At 46.7% G+C, this 20,270-nt stretch overlaps 1 protein-coding gene across 2 annotated transcripts in view; it reads left to right on the top strand.

Moving 5' to 3' along the window:
• LOC147701133 (sialic acid-binding Ig-like lectin 13) overlaps positions 1-20,270 on the top strand; it is a 559,755-nt gene that overhangs the window by 346,272 nt on the left and 193,213 nt on the right. For both annotated transcript variants that reach the window (XM_086929903.1, XM_086929904.1), the window contains exon 4: positions 9,383-9,691. In XM_086929903.1, the coding sequence (XP_086786029.1) occupies positions 9,383-9,691 (309 nt within the window). The remainder of the gene's footprint in view (positions 1-9,382; positions 9,692-20,270) is intronic.

Genomic DNA, 20,270 nt, shown 5'->3' with positions numbered 1-20,270 from the left:
ATTTACTAAGAAGAACCGGTGCCCACCCGGCCTTTGCCCTGAGTCAACGCTGCAGCCCCGAGCTCTTCCCAGCCACGGAGACAGCCCCGCAGCGTCACGAGCAGCGCCGCGCTGGGATTGGGCCCAGCGTCAGCGCCGCGCTGGGATTGGCTGAGGGGAGGCCGAAGAAGCAGGAAGCAGCTGGCCGTGTCCTGCCTGGGCTCCCGACTGAAGGGAGAGCCCCAGGCTTCTTCCAGCAGCCACTGCAAGACCCGGTGAGTGCCTGTGAAGGGAGAGGGGCGTCGGGGCACATTGCTGGTGCCCGCCCCTCCCCTCGAGTGCGAGGCTCGTGGGGGCTCTTTGTTTGAAGAGCCGATCCCAGCTCAGCAGGCCGCTCCCCCAGCAAGGCCGCATTCTTGTTTGACCCACGAGGGTCCCAGGGGCATTTGTGTTGATTCACTAAGGGCCCAGAGAGGCTCGAAGCGCCCCTTTGTAAATACGAGCCTGCGAGGCTCAGAGGGGCATTTCTTTAATTCAGAGTCCTGCGAGAGGGACTCCATCGTTCAGGGGCATTTTTTCTTCAAGCCAGAGAGGCTCTTGAGTGCAATCCTTTGATTCAGAGCCCCGAGGCTCTTGAGAGCCATTCTGTTGTTTAGAGCTATGAGGCTCTTGGGGTCACGAGTGTTTTGGCCCCCTTGTGTTCTTGAGCCCACGAGGCTCCAACGTTGGCATCCACATTGCTTACAGCTGCCCAGCACTTAGTGGGCAGTTGCCACGTTTAGGCCCCTGACTTTTGAACACAGGGTGTCCTAGCCCCAACAAGGCCAGTTGGCCTAGGGACTGCCACAGGTGGTGGCTTATGCAAGTTTGGCGCAATTGTGTGGTTTTTCCTGCACCTCTGAATTTTTTTAGGCATCATGTGTTTTTGCGCTATTGAGTTGTGTTCTGGCACCTCTGAATGTTTTTATGCATCATGTGTCTTCCTTGTTCTTACACCTCTGAATGTGTTGGTTTATGCATCATGTGTTTTTCCTGTGCTGCACCTCTGAATGTGTTTTGATGCATCATGTGCCTTGTTCTTACACCACTGAATGTATGTTTTATGCATCATGTGTTTTCCTTCACTGCACCTCTGAATGTGTTTTTGAGGCATCATGTGCCTTGGTCTTACACCGCTGAATGTATGTTTTATGCATCATGTGTTTTCCTTCCCTACACCTCTGAATGTTGTGATGCATCATGTGTAATGTGTTCTTGCTTATACCCCTAATGGTATTGTGATACTAAGGTGGTTGTTCTTTCTAGAACAGGTGGTCCTAGTGAGGTCCTGGTTCCCTGCGTGACATTCTCCTAAGGTGATTAGGGTTGCGTAGGTGGTACTTACCTGTTACCAGTGGTTACTGGTTGTGTGCTATATTTGCTAATTTGTACTACAGTGATTTTATATCCTATATTCTATGTTCTAGAAGTGCTATTTTCTACTAAGTGCTGATTCTGACAGTGGCCCATGTGGCCCTCTCCTGGTGTAAATAATCCGTGGTGAATATTGCCCGTGCCAGTTGGCACCATGTATATTGTGTGATACTATCTGATGTGTTTTGACAATACAAAAGTTATTTTTATATAACCTTGTGTAGAGTTCCTTTTGTGGTGTGCCTAGGATAATGTTGCTGTTGTGTGCATGCGCAAATACTTTACACATTGCCTCCGGGATAAGCCTGTCTGCTCGTGCCAAGCTACCAAGGGGGTGAGCAGGGGTTATCTTGGCGTGTGACTCCCTTGCCCTGTCTAAAATGCTGGTTTCTGCCTAGCTTTGGCGTCAGCCTTAGCCAACCAGAAATAGCCAGTTCTAACATATATATACAATACAATTCAATAAATTAGACATATCATACAGCCCCCAAACAACTTCAAGCAACCAGACATCCTTACAAGCAACCACACCACCATGAACAATTACACAACACTACACAGATAAAACAAATTACAATAGACAAGTACAAAGAACAAAAACAAAATTATACAAGCAAAAAGCGCCGACGAGTTTCGGAAAGGACAAGTATCCACAACTCTTTCGTTAGGGCGCAAGGGAATATAAATACAGTTTCTTTAAGAAGCGTAAAATTTCTTCAATTTTCAAATAATCAATCCAAAATGTAGAAAACACATCCGGGGCTATCTCTTTGGTTAATGCAAATTTGTGAAATCTCTGTAGGGACAATGAGACAAAATAAGTATAAGACAAACTGATCTAAGAACAAAGCTGCTGGAGAAACCAATACCCACGTAGATAAATAGAAAACAGTCTCCAATTGTGTGGGAATAGAAAATAGTGCCAAAGAGCAGAATAGATGTACAAGAGTAGAATAGAAAAGGATGTCAAAACGCAGAATAAATGCACAAGAGTTGTATAGAGAAAGATATATAAAGATAAGCATATTCCACCAGTGACGAACAAGAAACAATGGAAACAGTGCAAAGAGCAAGATAGTTTTAAGAATAATCCAAGGCAGATACCACAATCGAACCTACCACGGGGTTCAAAGCGATACTATGCTACTAGGCAACGCACATAATTCCTCAGACAGAAGCCTACCAAAGAATCCGGGGCAAAATTGCCTGATCAGAAGAAAAGAAGCACAGACATATATCCTAAGTAGACAGCGTGTGTAAAACATTTTCTAGCAAGTCACAGCCATCCTGCGCCCAGGGATCTTAAAATGGAAGGCCCAGATGTTCCAAACCGGGAGGAGTCTCGAAGTCCGTAGAGGAAAGAGGTAGCGCAAAGTTGACATAATTACAATTAAGGACCGGGCCATCCACATCTGCCATCCCGCCCAAGTCTACCCCCTGTCTATACTGTACCCATAGCAGAGAAACAGGGTAACAAACTAGGTGGACGTCAAAAAGGGGCTAGTGATAACCATATGAAAGGTGGGGGCCCTCCATATAAAACAACCAAATATAAACGTACCCTCATATAATGGTTCGCACGGACAAAGAGGATATTCGGACAAAATATAAAGAGCGTGTCAAAGAGAACTGCAAAAGAGATGAAAAGAAGAAGATAAACAGTGAGGAGCTAGGGCAGTACCTTGAACAATGGAAAATAACGGGAAAGACGAATAACATACCTCAAAATAAATATGATACAGTGTCCAAAACACTTTTTCTGATGCAAAAAGGTGGATCCCGAGGAGCCGAAGTAGAAGCACTCCCTCTGTAGATACGGGGACTGAACAAAAAGATAACAGAATCATTGAAACCAACCCGGAAAACTAAGACATCCCCCAAATGACCACACAGCCCCATGTTAATATAACGAGCCCAGGAAACACCATACCCGAGATCGAATAGCAACATCCTCAAACGATAGCATGTCTTCCAATGATACGCCAATGAAATTTAACCTCCTCAACTTCGGTCTCTACATATATGCCCGTAGCCCGAGGAAATCTCAAAACATCTATGAGAAGCATGACGATGGAAACAGGACTAGCAGGCAAAAATGAGGGCGCCATGATGGAACAGGCAACACAACAAATGTAAGGAGCACCGGGACACTAGACAAAGAGAGGGGACTGGAAAAAGGCACACAGGCAGAGCGGGCGCCAAAAGAGAAAGGGCAGTTCAAGCCAGTGGCATGAAATAAAGGCAACAAAGGAAAGAAAAAAACTTCAAAAAAAGTCCCCTACTTACCAGAAAGACATAACTAAACTACAATAAGGAAACTCTAAAGATTTTAAATATATAGGTACAGCATATAAATGATAAGTGAATCACAAGAAAATGATCACAATAGTACATTATGCCACGGTATGGATTCATTCAGACCTGTGACCGCTGTATGTAAGGTATAGATCCAGAAAACATCTCTTTTTGCTCTTAAGCCATTGATGTTATTATCATGGGGCTCATGAACTTTCTCCAGAATTCTCCATTTGATATCAGATAATGAGTTTTGCTTTTCGTGCCAATGTGCCACTAGAGGGGCCCCTCTCATTGTTCTTAAATGAAGACTTGTGCTCGCTGAGTCGAATTCTGAATTTGCGACTGGTCTCACCCACATACCCCTTCGGGCACGGGCATAGGATCAAGTAGACCACATTGGCCGATCTACAATTTCCTTCAAGGAGAACTTTCTTTTACCCCATACCAATTCTGCAGAAACAATTGCCGAACCACAGGCGCAGCAATTTCCACATTTATGGGTACCATAGATCGGATTCTCCCCGGTGATAGATTTCTGGAGAGGCAACACAGAGGTATTGGATTTGAAATGAGCCAAATTGTTCAGAAGATTCTTATTCCTACGGAACGCAAAACCAGGTTTGGGTATGGCTACTTCTCGGGATCCTGAATTGAGAATATGCCATTGAGAGCAAACAATCTGACGCAATTGGTTATTAATACTAGAATGACGCGTGACACAGACGAGTTTAGAGTCATTATATGGTTGGTCTCTACATACTCCATCAGTTGTAGGGTGATGTACTTCTCAAGAGATTAGGAGAGGAATGGCTGTAGTGAGATAGGCGTATAGTTTGCGACAACATTAGGGTCTGCCAAAGGCTTTTTCAGCAAGGCGATAATCTTAGCCCTTTTCCAATGGCTGGGGACCAACCCCTGCTGTAATGAGGAGTTAAGAAACCAAGTTGACTGCAGGATTAATAATCTCTGCAATGCCTGTCATAGGTTTTACAGGGCACAGATCTAGTGGAGAGCCGGAGTTCAAAGAATGCATAATCTCAAGATATTTCGAGAGAGAGAGAGAGAGAGAGAGAGAGATTGGCGACAATTTAGTGAGGAGCTCACTAGTGTCAATGCCCTCCCGGCCCACTGCGACTAGTCCAGCTTGCAAACCAGGGGCGAGGGTGGTTTAAGACTGTTGGATTTTATTTATTTATTTATTTTTTACATTTGTACAGCGCTCTGTTACCCGTAGATGTCCTGGTGCTAAGTGTTACTCCTGAGATAGAGGCAGGTTAGGGAATCAGTTGGTAAACAGCCATGTCTTTAATGCTCTTCTAAAGGCCATGAGGTCCGTCATTTTTCTGAGATTGTGGGGCAAGGCATTCCAAGCCCTGGCTGCGCCCAGCACAAAGCTTCTGCCTCCCCACCGTGTCCTCTTAAAACGAGGGATCACAATCAACCCCATATCGGCTGATCTAAGATTTCTCGTCGGACGGTACCAACAAAAGTGTGGCCGAAAGAATAAAGGTCCCTTGCCTTGTAAGGACTTAAAAACTAGGCCTAGGGCTTTGAAAAGAATTCTCTTTCGCATTGGAAGCCAGTGCAACTTAACCAGCTCCTGAGACACAGAGACAAATTTAGGGATCCCCAAAATAAGCCTTGCCGCCGCATTTTGGAGTACCTGCAATTTGTTAAATACCCCCTGTTGGGCACCAAGGAATAAACCATTGCAATAATCCAACTTTGCCATGACCAGCGTTGTAGCAACTGTTTTCCTGTCACTGTCGGGGATGAATGGAAGGACCTTGCGAATGGATTTAAGCAGGTAGGCCACCGAAGAAGATAAAGCACTGACCTGAGGACGAAAGGTAAGATGATCGTCGATCAACACCCCAAGATTTTTTACCTTCGCTACTGGGGTGGGGGCATTGCCCATCTGGTCTGGCCACCAGCTTGGGCTCCGGAAGTTGGTGTTTGAACCAAACACTATAACTTTGGTTTTAGCCGAATTCAATTTAAGGCAGTTAACTGCCATCCAGTTCCCAACCGCCAGCATGCACTCTTGGAAATTCCTAGCTGCCACTTCTTCCCTCCCTGGTAATACCGACACCACAATCTGGGTGTCGTCAGCCTAAGATGTGAGATCAAACCCTTGTGCCCGAATTATTGGCGCCAGTGAGCTAACGTAAACGTTAAACAACGTAGGGCTCAAGGACGAGCCCTGAGGCCCTCCGCAGGGCAGAATAAAGGGTTTTGACTCGTAGTCACCAAAGGCCACCTTCTGGACTCTGCCAGACAGGAAGGCTTTAAGTGTCTCAAGCGCTTTCCCTTGAACTCCGCAGGCCTTCAAACGGTCAAGTAGAATCCCATGGTGGACCGTATCGAAGGCCGCGGAGAGGTCCAGCAGCACCAGGGCTGCCCTCCCTCCCGCATCGGCCACCGCTCTGATCTCCTCAGTTGTTTTAATGAGGGCGGATTCCGTACTATGGTAAGGTCTAAAACCATGTTGAGAGGGGTCCAAAGATTGAGTGGCAGCCAGGAAGGCGCTTAGTTGAGCGTTCAGCCCCTTTTCTATTAATTTATCTGGTAGTGGGAGCCTTGCTATTGGGCGATAGCTATTTGGGTCCCTAATATCCAGGTTAGGTTTCTTTAGTAGTGGCAAAATTGATGCTTGTTTCCAACAAGCTGGAAAACCTCCTGTCCCAAGCATCATATTGAAAACAGTCACTAGTGATGAAACTATCAAATCTGGGGCCATTTTCATCACAGCCACCGGACACGGGTCTGACGGAGCACCTGACTTTGCCAGTAACAATAGTCGCCTAATTTCATCGCCATTTACTGGTGAAAAGCTATCAAGGTTATGACCTGAGGATGACTGCATAACAATTTCTGGGGAGGCCACCTGGCTATTCAGTCTCTCCTGTCTAGAGAAGGCTTTGAAAATCGTCTCCACCTTACTTTGAAAGAATCTGGCAAGATCTTCACATAGTTCATAACTTGCGGGAATGGCCGCAGGGGCCGGATCAGCCAAGGCTGCCACCGTCGTAAATAATTCCTTTGCCGAGTTCTTAGCCAAGTTTATACGGTTGGTGTAGAAATCTTGTTTAGCCTTCCCCACCATTTTTTTATATGTTAGGAGACTTAGTTTCAGACGACTTCTGTCACTTTCCCTATATTCCTTCCGCCAGACCCTTTCCAATTTTTTACATTCCAGCTTGTGGTTTCTTAGTTCCTCCGAGAACTACGGCGCTGAAGGCCGTGCTCTGGTCAGGAGCCGTAGCTTGGGTGGGGCAAGAAAATTACACGCTTTATCAATCCAACTAGTATGGGCGAGCGCCGCCGCTTCCACCTCTAATGAAGGGGCTCCTTTGAGGAAAGCAAATAGTCTTCCAGGGCACTCCCCTCAATTTTATTCCAGGCCCTACACATCCTGGCCACTTTAGATTGGCACCCCCCACTTTGGGATTTAGGCACAGAGATGACAAATAGCAGTGCCCTATGATCCGACCAGGTAAGTGGTAAAGATTTAGTAAAGCACAGAGTGGGGTGATTCGAAAAAATCCCATCCAGCGTATAGCCAACCTTATGTGTAGGACCACTAACCAGTTGTTTAAGCTGGGCACCATCGATCAGGTCAATAAGAGCATTGGTATCTGCATCCGTGAGGTTTTCCAAATGGAAGTTAAAATCTCCCAGGACCGTAAAGTCCTTGGAACACAGTCCCTCCTCCAGAATTCTACCTACAGAGTTCAGGAAAATGTTTTTAATACCCGGGGGTCTATAAACTAAACATCCATTAAATGAATAATGGTTGCCTAAAGTAAAGTTAAAAGCTACCGCTTCACAGCCATCCACGATCAATGGGTGAAAGCGAGCGTTAAGAGAGTCATGATAAATAACTGCCAGACCTCCGCCTTTCCTCAGTGGCCGGTCTCTCGTAAAGGTAAGGTAACCTGGGGGAGTGGCTTTAACTAGGTCCGTGCCGGAAGCAGCGTCCGTCCAGGATTCAGTCACAAAAGCGATTTTAATATTTTCTTCCTGAATTGGTAACAATTTTATCATAGAAATAGTTAGCAATATTATTGACCCAAGTAGATGTGGCGGTGAATGGAATACTCACCGCATTCGGGGAGGAAAACTCATTAGCAAATTTAAAGATTTCCATACTCATGTTGCTGACAGCCTCCATTTTTGAGGCAAGAAAGTGTTGCTTACCCTCACAAACGCCTTCATAGTATGTTGTGAGGGACAGTTTGTATCTCATTTTTGCTACTGGGTCAAATTTTGCTCTCCACACTCTCTCCATTTGTTTACAGATGCTTCTGCTTTACCGGAGAGACTCAGTGAACCAGGGAGCAGAAACACGTGTAAATTTAGCCTCAAGCGAAGAAGGCGGGGGGTAATTCAAAGGCCCGACCCGCTAGCCAGTTGTCCAGACCAAGCGCATCTCTCTTGTGGTTGTCACAAAAAGGTATTGGATGTTGAGCCAGAGTCTCTTCATGGTCTCTGTTGTCATCTGGCTAAAAGATCTAAAGCTGTATGAAAAAGGTTTACTGTAGGAAGTGGGGCGAGTTATCTTCTTCTGAGTGCCAAAGCCAACCATAAAGTGATCAGACCAAACCAAAGGGAGGGGAGTATCAATCTGTAAAATAATATTTGAGAAGATCTGATCCAGGGTGTGGCCCTTCTGATGGGTGGATAACTATACATAGGGGGCACGGTTAAAAATGTCCGGCGAATCGCGCAGTTTTATGCATTCTGGGTCATCTAATTTATCCATATGGATATTGAGGTCTCAGAGCATCACAAAATTCCTATATTTGGAAACGATCGGAGCAACAGCTTGGCTGAGTAACTCGGTGAGCTTGCCTGTGGGTCCGGGAGGCCTATAAATCAGTACGCCAGCTATAGATTGTTGGGCTGATACACAGAGTAAAAAGCCTAGGCTTTCAGCACCCTCAATCTCCTCTATAGGAAGAATTAAGCATGAGAAATGATTTTCAAAAATTATCGCAAATCCGCCCCCCCTCCCAACCATCCCTATCATTTTTAATCAACAAATAGCCTGGCGAAATAGCGCTAGCGATAGTTTGAGCCAGAATTAAACCAAGTCTCGGTAGCAAACATGACGTTGGCATCATTACCCTGCAAGAGATCGAACAATTGCAACTCATGTTTTTTTATAGATTGATTATTCCACCAAAGCCACCCATTGCTGCATATACAAAGCCACCCTCCAATCTGCCTTACTCATTCATTCACTCATCCACCCAGGTGAGTATGTGAGCTCTATTCGTGTATTTGGGCATCTGAGGGTATGCCCCGTATGTGCAATGCTTTCAGGTTGTGTGTTGTCTGTTTTCGTAGCACACGAACCTACAATGCAACCATGACGACAAATATGTGCCTTATAAAATAAATGAGCAATTTTGCATTCATGCAACAGACCTGTTTCAGGCAGGAGATTCCAATTTTTGAAGCCAAAGTGGCTTTTTTTTCGCTTCCCCTTCCCCCCCAACCCCCCCCCCCCCGCCAAACGTTGCCTGAGCATCACTGGAATGAATGGGCGAAATAAATTACCCTGATTTAATTTTCAGAATTTCCAACTTTCTTATTCTCAAATGTTATCATGTATGATTTTGTTATGTAGATGCTGTTTTTATATTTTAAAAAAGTGATATTGTGCATTTTGATTTCTGTCTCCTAGGTCGTCAAGGCAATCCACAAATCTTACTCTCTGATCAAGTGATGGAGGGTGAAAGGATGACTGCGGAGTGCAGGGTGCCCGGGAGGTGTTCGGGCACAGCCCCGGAGATAACCTGGAGCTCAGAATCAAAGTTTGAATATAAACTATTGTCCTATGATACTTATAAAAATCTGGACGGCACCACAACCTATAGATCTGTTATCACTTTCACAGCTTCGATGGACCATAACAACAAACGTCTGACTTGCACTGCGTATTTTCGGGCTGTGAAGAAACACACTACAAGCAGCGTCTCTATGAATGTTGAATGTAAGTACCGCCTTTAACCACTACACAGAATAACAATCTCATGGCTTCTCAGTTTGATAAAGATATGAAAAGGGTCCTGACCTCTTACTGTTTGTTACAGTAGTGGCAAAAACCACAGCAGTGAAGCAAGAGGTGCATTACGTTTGCGATAAAGTCTTTTATCAGTGTTTATTAGTGTCAGAGACACTTTATTAGGTCGAGCATTCGAGACCTCTTGTATATACTTTAGTATATACTTCTCTTGGGCTTTAAAGCCATTCCCACTGCTTTTATTTAGCTTTTTTCAGTGTCTTTCAAAAATCCGTGCTGGATAGTGGTCAATCCTTCCTCTTTGTCCCTCCTTTTCCTCAGTTGTTTACTCCCACAGAGCAGCGTCTTAGTGATTGTACCCTTCCACTTTTGCCATTATAGCAACTGTAAGGGACTACTTCTGTCTTTCATCAAAGAGCTTTGTTTTGACCGGAGCACAGATGTTGTCAGTCATGCCAGGTCCATTTTTGTAAACAGGGGCTGTAAATCAATTTCTGATTCTGTTACATTTGCTGAACATTGAAAGGCTGAGGTCAAATGTTAAAGTCTGTTTTTTGTGGGCGTTTGTTTTCACTGCTGCCCTACTATGACCACGACTATTTATACTGATTTCCAGTTAAGCTTGCCAACGCACAGAGAAAATCGCTACCATTATGATTTTTTTTTTTTTTAATTTTTAAAACCTTTATTCGAAAAACCGTGCACACAGCTATTCAGCCTGACATCCCGGAGGCAAGGCAGCATAACAGATCAGGAGAACAATAGTGCAAGAATCAATGCAGCAGTACAGTGAAGGTTGATTTTACTTTTTATGAAGGAACACAGAGAAAATAAGAAAGGAAAAGAAGCGCCAGATAAGGCGCAAAGAGATAGGAAAGGAGTACAAAAAGCCAGTGAGGCGTTGTTGGGGGGTAGGGGGGGGAACATGAGGAGCACAAGTATGAAAACAGAATAAAAGGTCAGGAGCGAGGGGGGGAGAGAGGAAAACACAGGATAGTATTCACACAGTATTGCAGTTGGTGTCACAGGCTACGGCGACAGATGTTCCTCCAGCGGGACAGGTTCCGGGGGTATGCAAATGTCTCCCCTGTATGTATTCCAGGCCCCCCACAACTTCTGCCACTTTTTGGGTTTACCCCTGGCAATGTAAACAGTCTTCTCCCTGAACATACACCAATCCATATTGGCTTTCCATTGCACAACCTTAGGAGCTGCCGAAGCTCCCCACTTCTGAGCGGTATCACGCTTAGCCACCATGTTGCCAAGGGTCACCCATTGAGTCTGAGCCACGTTGTGGTCCGTCGGATCCCAGATGTTAAGGAGGCATCTCCTGGCCTCCGCATTCACCGCTACCCCAGTCACCTCACCCATAATCAAGTGCACACGTCTCCAGTAAGAAGCTATTGCGGGGCATTCCCAGAGGATGTGCATAAAAGTGGCAAGGGCACCACAGCCACGGCGACAAAGCCCATCCTCAGAGAAGCCCATATGCACAAGTCGGGGGCCAGTTACGTAAACCCTGTGCAGGATCTTAAGCTGCACCAGTCTGAGATGGGAAGAGATGGCAACCTCCTTGGGGGAGGACACCGCACTCTGCCAGTCCTCATCATCGATTTCCAACCCATCACGCACCCACTGATCCCTCACTCCCAGGAGGAGGTCGGTACGAACATTTATAAGCTTCTTATAGGACAGTGAAATGGCGCTGTCTGGCATATGACCGTCCAGCACCCTATCTTCCAACGGGGAGATTTCTGGGATCGCCCCCTCCTCCGGCCTAGCAGAAAACAATGCATGTCGTAACTGGGCGTACCGGAAAAATTCTGAGGTACCCAACCGAAATTCGTCCTGTAGCTGGGGAAAGGTCTTAATCTCGCCTCTCAACAACATATCGTCCACCCTGGAGATGCCTATGAGGTCCCATTTATCAAAACCCTTGGTGTGCCACAATTTGCCCAGGATGTCCGAATCGTATAATGGGGTCAGTCTGGTCAGTTTACCTTTCCAGCCCTGCGCCTTGGTAATTGCCCTCCAAATATGGACCACCGTTTTCGTTGGACCCGACATCCGCCCATCTAGAGACCTCGAGTAGAGCGCCCTATAGTAATTTCCGCCACCCAGGAGCCATCTATCCATGGCGTATCCAGGGTTGTTTTCCGGACCATAGAGACCGTGATTGATGGCCGCTAACTGGGAGGCCCAATAGTATCTACGCACATCCGGTAGCGCTATTCCCCCATCGTACCACGGGAGCGTGAGCTTCGTGATAGCGATGCGGGGCCGGCCATCCCAAAGCAAAGCACGTTGCAGGCCCTCGATCTCCCGGAAGTACCGGGCGGGGACCGGATCCAGAGTATTCTGCAGGGCATAAAGGAACCTAGGCAAGGACATCATTTTAAATAATGCCGCGCGCCCAAGCAGAGAGAGCGGAAGTTTGCGCCAACCCTCCACATCTCGCCGAAGGCGGAGAAGAGGGGGAAGCAGATTATGTTCATAGCGCGCCTTTGCATTGCTGGAGATATAGATCCCCAAGTACCTGAAGCCCTGACTGGCCACCTGGATGCCGCAGCCCCTAGGGAGGCGCGGTGTTCCCCCTTTCAGTACGTACAGGTATGACTTGGCCCAGTTGATAACAAGGCCAGAGTACCGGCCAAAAAGCCGCAGTACATCACAAGCCACAATAAGGGATGTGCAGGGGGAAGTGAGGTACAGCAGAATATCATCCGCGTAGACAGAGACTCTGTCCTCGAAACCAGGGGCCCACCTGATACCATGCAGATCCGGGTGAGTCTGCAACAAGGCCGCGAGCGGCTCGAGCGCGAGTGCGAACAGGAGAGGCGACAAAGGACAACCCTGTCTAGTGCCCCTGTGAAGAGCAAAAGTCGCCGAAACATGGCCATTAACGGCAACGTTAGCCAGCGGTTCAGCATACAGGAGTTTAACCCATCCCACAAACACCGGGCCAAAACCGAGCTTCACCAACACTGCCCATAGGTAACTCCACTCGAGGGAGTCAAAGGCCATCGTGGCGTCCAAAGACGCCAGTACGGCCGGCTCCTCAAGGGTATGGGCCCTAGCCAGGGCACCATGTAGTCTACGCAAATTAAGAGCAGTGTTGCGGTGTGGAATAAAGCCCGACTGGTCCGGGTGCACTAAGTCGCCGATAACACCAACCAGACGATTGGCGAGCATCTTGGCGAGAATCTTAGGCTCTGCGTTCAAGAGGGAGATGGGACGATACGACCGGCACAAATCCCTCGGCTTCCCTTCCTTATGGATGACCACAATGGTGGCCAACCTCTGGGGAAGTAGACCATTCTCCCGTGCCTCCAGGAACATATTGCGCAGGTATGGGGACACCACATCCGGCCTGATCTTGTACAATTCAACCGGGATACCATTGGGACCAGGCGCCTTGCCCGACCGCAGTGAGCGGATCGCAAGTGCGACCTCATCTACGGAAACGTCCCTGTTCAGGTCATTACGATCTTCGTCATACAAGCATGGGAGATCGATATCGGAAAGAAATGCGGCCGAATCGGTCTCAGACCGGTCCGAGACAGAGGCGTAGACGCCTCAAAAGTAATCCGCAAAGGACTCAGCAATGGCGCTCGGGTCAGAGACCACCACTCCGTCCTCTCCCAATATCTCAGGGACGACACGGCTGGCCCTCTCCCTCCTGTCTAGCCAGGCCAACAACTTCCCGGCCTTGTCGCCGACGTCGTAAATCCTACCCTGCTGTTCTTTAGCCAGGACGAGGGCAGCGTTAGTAGCGAGATCGCGGTACTCCGACTTTTTAAGGGAGAGACCATGTAAAAGGGCAGGATAGGGATCCGCCTCCAACCGGGAGTCCATCTCCATGATCTCCGCTTCGATGCGCACCAAATCGGCATCTCTAACTTTACGGGCTTCTGCTATAAGAGCAAAGGCCTCTCCCCTCCAAACAGTCTTAAATGCCTCCCACAGAGTGGCGGCCGACATGACCGACCCCTCATTTTCGGTGAAATAGAGATCGATGGCCTTGGCCAGGAGACTACGAGTTTTGGGGTTGTGGAAGTACCACGGGTTGACGACCACTGGTCGTTCCGACTGAACAATATTAAAGTCGAAGGAGACCCACAGCGGGAAATGATCAGAAATACCCCGTGCCAAAAAACGGGCCTCGGAAACCGCAAGTGCATGACACGCCAGGGTAAGAACGTAGTCGATTCAGGAAAGAATGCCGTGAGCGCCAGAATGGAAGGAATAGTGGCTTTGAGTGGGGTGCAGGAGTCGCCAACTATCGACCAACCCCAGCGTCTCAAGGAAGGTGGGTAGCCACAGTTGGGTGCTACGGAGGTCTCTAGGTGGATGTCGGTCCAAGGATCCGGAGCAAACCGAGTTAAAATCACCACCCACAATCAACAGCCCACCGGGCAAATTCAAAATGGTGCCACCAAGGTCCTGGAAAGTGCTAGTCTGTAAACCCCGGGGAACGTAAACTGAAAGTAATGTCAGGGCACGCCCTTTCCATCGTCCCGCAACAGCGGCATACCGCCCCCTCTCATCAATCACAGTAGAGTCAATCTCAAACGGAAGGGACGTACGCACAAGAACACCCGCCCCCCGAGATCCCGAAGAGAACCCCGAGTGGGCCACCATTTTAAACCCTTTGTGGTTGAGCGCTCTACATGTATTGCCAACCAAATGCGTTTCCTGCAAGAGAACAATATCTGGCATATGTCGTTTAAGCAACTGAAGCACAACCCCTCTCTTAATACGGTCACCCAGGCCGTTGACGTTCCAACTGAGAACTTGCAATTTCCTACCCCCCATCGTCATGTCCCAGGTTCCACCCAACGCCGAAAAGCCTCAACAACAAGTGAAACAGAACAGTACATACGACCCATTGCCCAAAAGATAGAAAAAGAGAGTAAAGAAACAACACACGAACATCCCCACCACCACCTCCCACCCTGCACCCCTGCAGCAGACTAAAAAGCCCCCCCAACCAGCAGTGTGCCTGTCGCCCCATAAACTAAACTACAAGAAAGACCCTGGAGGAGTGAGGAATCCCCGCAATCCCCTCCCGCCACCCTCCATGGAAAAAACAGAAGAAACAAAAAATGGAAAAGCTTTGGCATTAGCAGTCACAGACATCGAGAACACCAACCGCCAGGGCTAGCCCAACAAAACCTAGTCCTGAAGATCAAGGCCCCTGGATGCGCCTCCGGAGTGCTCATCATGCTCTTCTAGACGTTGCGGCAAGGTATCCAGCCAGTCGCTCGCAGACTCAGGCATGTCGAAGAACAGGGCTCGGCCCTCATGCTCGATCCGCAGTTTAGCAGGGAACAGCATAGAGTACTTGAACCCCATGTCTCTAAGGTGCCGTTTCACCCCCGCAACGCTTTGACGTTGTCTCTGAACGGTCCTGGTGAAGTCCGGGTAGAAATGCACTTCAGTGTTCTGGAATTTGAGTGGCCCATGTCTCCTGAAGCTTGAAGGATCACATCCCGGTCTCTAAAATTGAAGAGCCGGGCAATGATGGGTCTCGGTGCGACACCCGACACCCGACTTCGGAGTGCCGCCAGGTATCCTATGAGCCCGTTCCACAGAGAAAAAGTTACTGAGTCCGGCTGGTGCAAGATGTGTCTGTATCAAGTCCTCCACAAAGAGGTCAACAGCCGCTTCTTCCGCTCCCTCCGGTACACCGATGATGCGGACGTTCTGTCGCCTAGCACGCCCTTCGAAGTCCTCCAGCCGTCTAGAGAATTGGTCATTAACCGATCGTAGGGTCCGGACCTCCGCTTGCAGGTCTGAGACATCGGTAGTCAGGCTGGAGGTCTTAATATCAAGGGATTTCACCCGATCATTGGTTTTGCCCAAGTCGGCCCTGATCAGGTTGATATCAATGGCCAGGGTGTCCACCTTGTGTGTCAGGACCTCGTGCTGTTTCTGCATCTCAGTCCTGATGCCTGTGATGGCCCCCATGATATCACTCAAAGTAGGTTCCGAGCCGTCAGGCGAGCCCGTACGTAGAGAGTCTTTAGATGGAGCCACCACAGAAGGCGAGGTCCTTTGCTGGGCATAACGATCGATCTTATTCGACTGTGGCTGAGTCGTCCTCCGAACGCCTCTGTTCGCCGTCCTGTCGGGGTCCCCTCTGCCGGCCATGATGGATTCGAGGAGAACAAAGGGATACCCAGCCAAAACAAAGTGGGCAATTGCGTAAGACCGAGGCGAAGCCAGCACACGAGCCAGGCCAGCAGCAGGCGACTCCGCAGCTACGCGCACGCCGCAAGTAGAAATTGGAGGTTCTCGCTTCGCATTTCAATCATGCGGCACGTCGTCACGAACATCAGTCGCGCATTGAACAATTGCGCATCCCTGGCACAAAGTTCAGCACGACGTAGGTTCGTCTAGGAACAACGGAGTTGGAGGCGGAAAGCAGTTCCCGCGTCTGCGACCAATCACCAATCGAAATCCACTACCGTGGAACAGGATAGCCTTCAGGATATTTGCGGAGGGTCGGATGGTCCGTGGAGCTCCGAGCTTACGCGGCCATCTTGCTCGCCCGCGAAGCTCCTCCTCCACCATTATGATTTTTAATGATATTGCCACAATTTGAGATGCAGCGGCAAGCGCGATGACCTCATTACCGTCATGACGAAGCCCTCTTCTTTTTTGTAGTGAATACACTGAATACAATCAATCAATCAAACAAGCTTTAATCGATTTTAAGTAATAAAATCATAAAAGCATATATATATAAAAACAAGTTCATCTAAAAAAACATCTATATACATCGGTCTGCTTTGTCACAATTATAAGTTCGGACATTACTTTCCATCATATAAATCAAGCAAACAAACACCCAGTCTCCAAAATTCAATTTTTATTTACTTTCCTATTTTTCATCACATTCTTTAAAAACCCTGCCATAGAGCCGATACAATAGATACTGTCTAACATCTGCAAGTAGATGAAGGCAGGCTGACATTGTCTCCATCCTCCCCGTTTTAGTAATGGTTTTAACCACCTTTGTCTCTCTGTAAAAAATTTTTTACAGAATAGTACCACATGAATCATGCTTTGTTGCGATACTTTGTCGCACGGACAGTGGCATAGTTGTCTTGACCAATCATTAATGTTTGGATATGAAACTAGATGGTGAAGTGTTACAAATCTAAATCTAGTCAGCAGATATCTTTCGTATCCGCTCGATACATATTGAAGGTAAGGTTGGATACTACATGTAGTTATCATCTGCTGATGGTTAATAACAGTTGGTTTATTCAAGGCAAAGGCTAGCCTGTTATCATCTAAATATGCCAATGATAATACCTTTGAAATCTTTGCGGGTAATAGCCTTAAGGGAATCAGGGATAGAAAAATATTCAGAGTGGCCGATGTCGTACATCAAATCTTCCACGTATTTTAACCATGGGATTTTACGGGTATTGTCTAGCTTCATGGCATCCCTCATTATTTTCCTATTTAATGTAGCATTCTCCGTGGTCCAAATTCTGTGCCATAGGATTACAGGCTGGGCCCTAATCAGGTCAGAGATGTATGCGACTCCCAGCTCAGAGTGGCATTTAAATACAGGTACACTATTTGGGACACTCAATAAAGACCTCAAAAAGGCATTTTCGGGGCACTGTATTGGGGTACAATCTTGAAAACCACAAATTCCTGCCCCATAAAGGGCATTTAGCACGGTAAATCCTCAGCATAATTACTAAAGGCATTTTCCCCATCTTTTTAGAAAAATTAAAAAGGGCTGCTATAGATTTCATATATAAAAGGTTCCTTGCCTTGACCGCTGGTGCCCAAGAACCTGTCCTCTCGAAGAGGACGCCCAAATAGTTAAACAAATTAGTGGTTCCAACTTCACTTCCCCCTGCATGGAATGTTCTTTGAATATTCTTAGTTGAACTACAGGACATAATAAAACTTTTCTTGCCATTTAGTCTTAGGCCAAGCCTATCTATAAAAGTAGAGTAAAAGAAGAAAGCCCTCTGTAATCCAATTTGACTGCGAGCCATAAGGACCGCATCATCGGCGTAGGGAATTTATACAATGGGACGAGAGTTTTCATAAGGCGGGTGCCTAGTGTGTGGCACCAACTCCTGCTCTAAAGCGTTAGTATACAAAGAGAACAGGAGTGGTGCCAACACACCTCCCTGTCTCATGCCTTGTTCAACCTTAAAAGCAGCAGTGTACTCTCCCATTCTACCATAACGGACTTTAGCCCTTGCTCCGGTATATAGATATTTTAAAAATTGGATTAAAACAGGGTCAACCTTTAATCCCTCCAGCACTCCCCATAACTTTTCATGAACAACACAATCAAAAGCTGCAGAGAGATCAACAAAGGCCAAATAAAACTGCTCTGAAAGAAATCGGACGGTAGCAGGCAGGGTCATTTTGGTCTCCCTTTTTGAAAATAGGGACAAATATTGATTCGAACCAAGTTTTAATGAATCCTTTCTCGCAACATCCACGTAATACTCTTGTTAAAATGAGACCCCAGATCTCCAAATTTGCTTTATAGAGGTCCATGGGTATCCCGTCGGGGCCGGCTGCCTTCCCACCTTTACTAGCTTTTACTGCAGCATTGACATCATGTAACGAGATGTCAAGTTTAATAGGGGCGAAGAGTTGTTCCATGTTTTGGGACTCTAACCTCTCTGATGTATTCCCTTTGGGTTTCTGTATTGCATACACACTGGAGAAGAAATTGACCCAGGTCTGTTCATTAATCGCAATCTCAATGGTTGGTACATCCATTGAGCTTGCAAGAAAGGGAGCATTTACCGCCGCCTAAAACTTAGCACTGTCCCTAGATTCTGCAGCATCAATTAAGTCCTTCCAGGCTCCGTCTTTCAAATCTTTGATCCTTTGATTCCTGGCTTCTTTTTTCTTTGGTACGTTTTCCTATAAGCTCTGTTCACAGTCATGTCTCTTCCCCACACTGTAAGGCTGTCTTTAGATTTTTGAGACTAACAGGCACATGCATCAATATTGCATTTTGCGATTCCTTAATTGCGAAAAATAAGGAATCACAATTAAGGAATTGCAAAATGCAATGCATCAAGAAATTGCCCAAAAAAAATTGATTTTTTAAAATTCCTTAATTGCGACTCGCAATTTGAGAGTCGTAATTAAGGAACACCTTCATTCCTATGGGCCTAGAGGCCCATAGGAATGAATGGGAAGACATTCTCAATTTGCAATTAGCAATTAGTGAATCGCAAATTGAGAATGTGATTACAAGGGTGCAGGGGTGTCCAAAGGACACCCTGTTGCACCCCTGAAATCAATCTGTGCACATATGTTGTGCACACACATGCCCTTAGGGCATGTGTGTGCACAACATGAAACTTTGAAAAATGTACAAAAGTGCATTTTTCAAAGTTTTTGCAAATTACCATGAGGTTCAACCTCATGGTAATTTGCTCCCCCTAATTGCGAAATCTCAATTTTTCAAAGTTTAATGCATTGCCTTTAAGGAATGGCAAAATGCGATTCCTTAAATGCAATTGCAAGTTGAGAATTCGCAAATATTTGCGATTTCTCAAATTGCGAGAGCCTTTACCCTTCATGCATTCCAAAAGCAGATTTTGAGATCGCAAACGGGCGATTTTTGGGATTCGCACCATTTGCGATCACAAAATCCTTTGATGCATGTACCTGATAGTGTTGAGACTGAGTGGGCAGTTCTTGTTGAACCACCCTTTCTTGTTGGTATGCGGGCCTTTAGATGTTTTAGACAAAATGTCTCTAACGGTCTCTGTAATACTATTAAAGGCAGTTAAGACCTCATCGTGCGTCGAGCTGTCACTTAGGAAAATTAGGATAGGGTCTAGCACCTTAATGATTATTTCAGCACTTAACTTTGCCGGGTCCCCAACGGACAACATACCCATTCTTCCTACCCAGAGCAATATCTTGTAGCCATGCTAACTTGTCACCGTTTCTCTTCACCGTCCCGCTGGGGACTGTTATATGCATACTCTGGGACAAATGATCGCTCATCTCTATAGGTAATGATGGCTCATCTCTATAGGTTGCATTTCGTGGCCTCTCACAAGACCTGAAAAACGATTTGGGATTATGATAAAATCTATGGTTGTATTAGCTCCTCTTCCTACAAAGGTATGCCCAAAGTCCACAACGGGTGTACACAAACGATTTGGGAAGCCCAGGTCGTTCCTAAACATGGCTTCGTTTAGGAGTTCACCCTTAATAGAATGTCGAAAATTGAATGGTTGATCTTCACCTTCCAGGGTTAATCCACAGATCTCAGATCCCGTCACATGGCACAGATTAGTGTTAAAATTCCCTCCCCAGATAGGTATGATTTCTAAGTTGGTCTCCAAACCTGAATAGGAAATATCTTTACTCAGCTTCTCTATTAAAGCTCCCAGATAGGTCAATTCGATATTATCATAAAAATAAATCAATTGCAAAGCGTAATTATGATCCAGCTGCAATAGGACACTCTAAAAAAATATTTCTGAACTGACCATATTGCTCCTGTGTATAACTAATAGATTAGATGTAT

Source organism: Lissotriton vulgaris, chromosome 7 (genome assembly GCF_964263255.1).
Source record: "Lissotriton vulgaris chromosome 7, aLisVul1.2, whole genome shotgun sequence".
Taxonomy (NCBI): domain Eukaryota; kingdom Metazoa; phylum Chordata; class Amphibia; order Caudata; family Salamandridae; genus Lissotriton; species Lissotriton vulgaris.
Note: the sequence above shows the minus strand (reverse complement) of the source record. Positions and strands in the feature narration are given on the sequence as shown.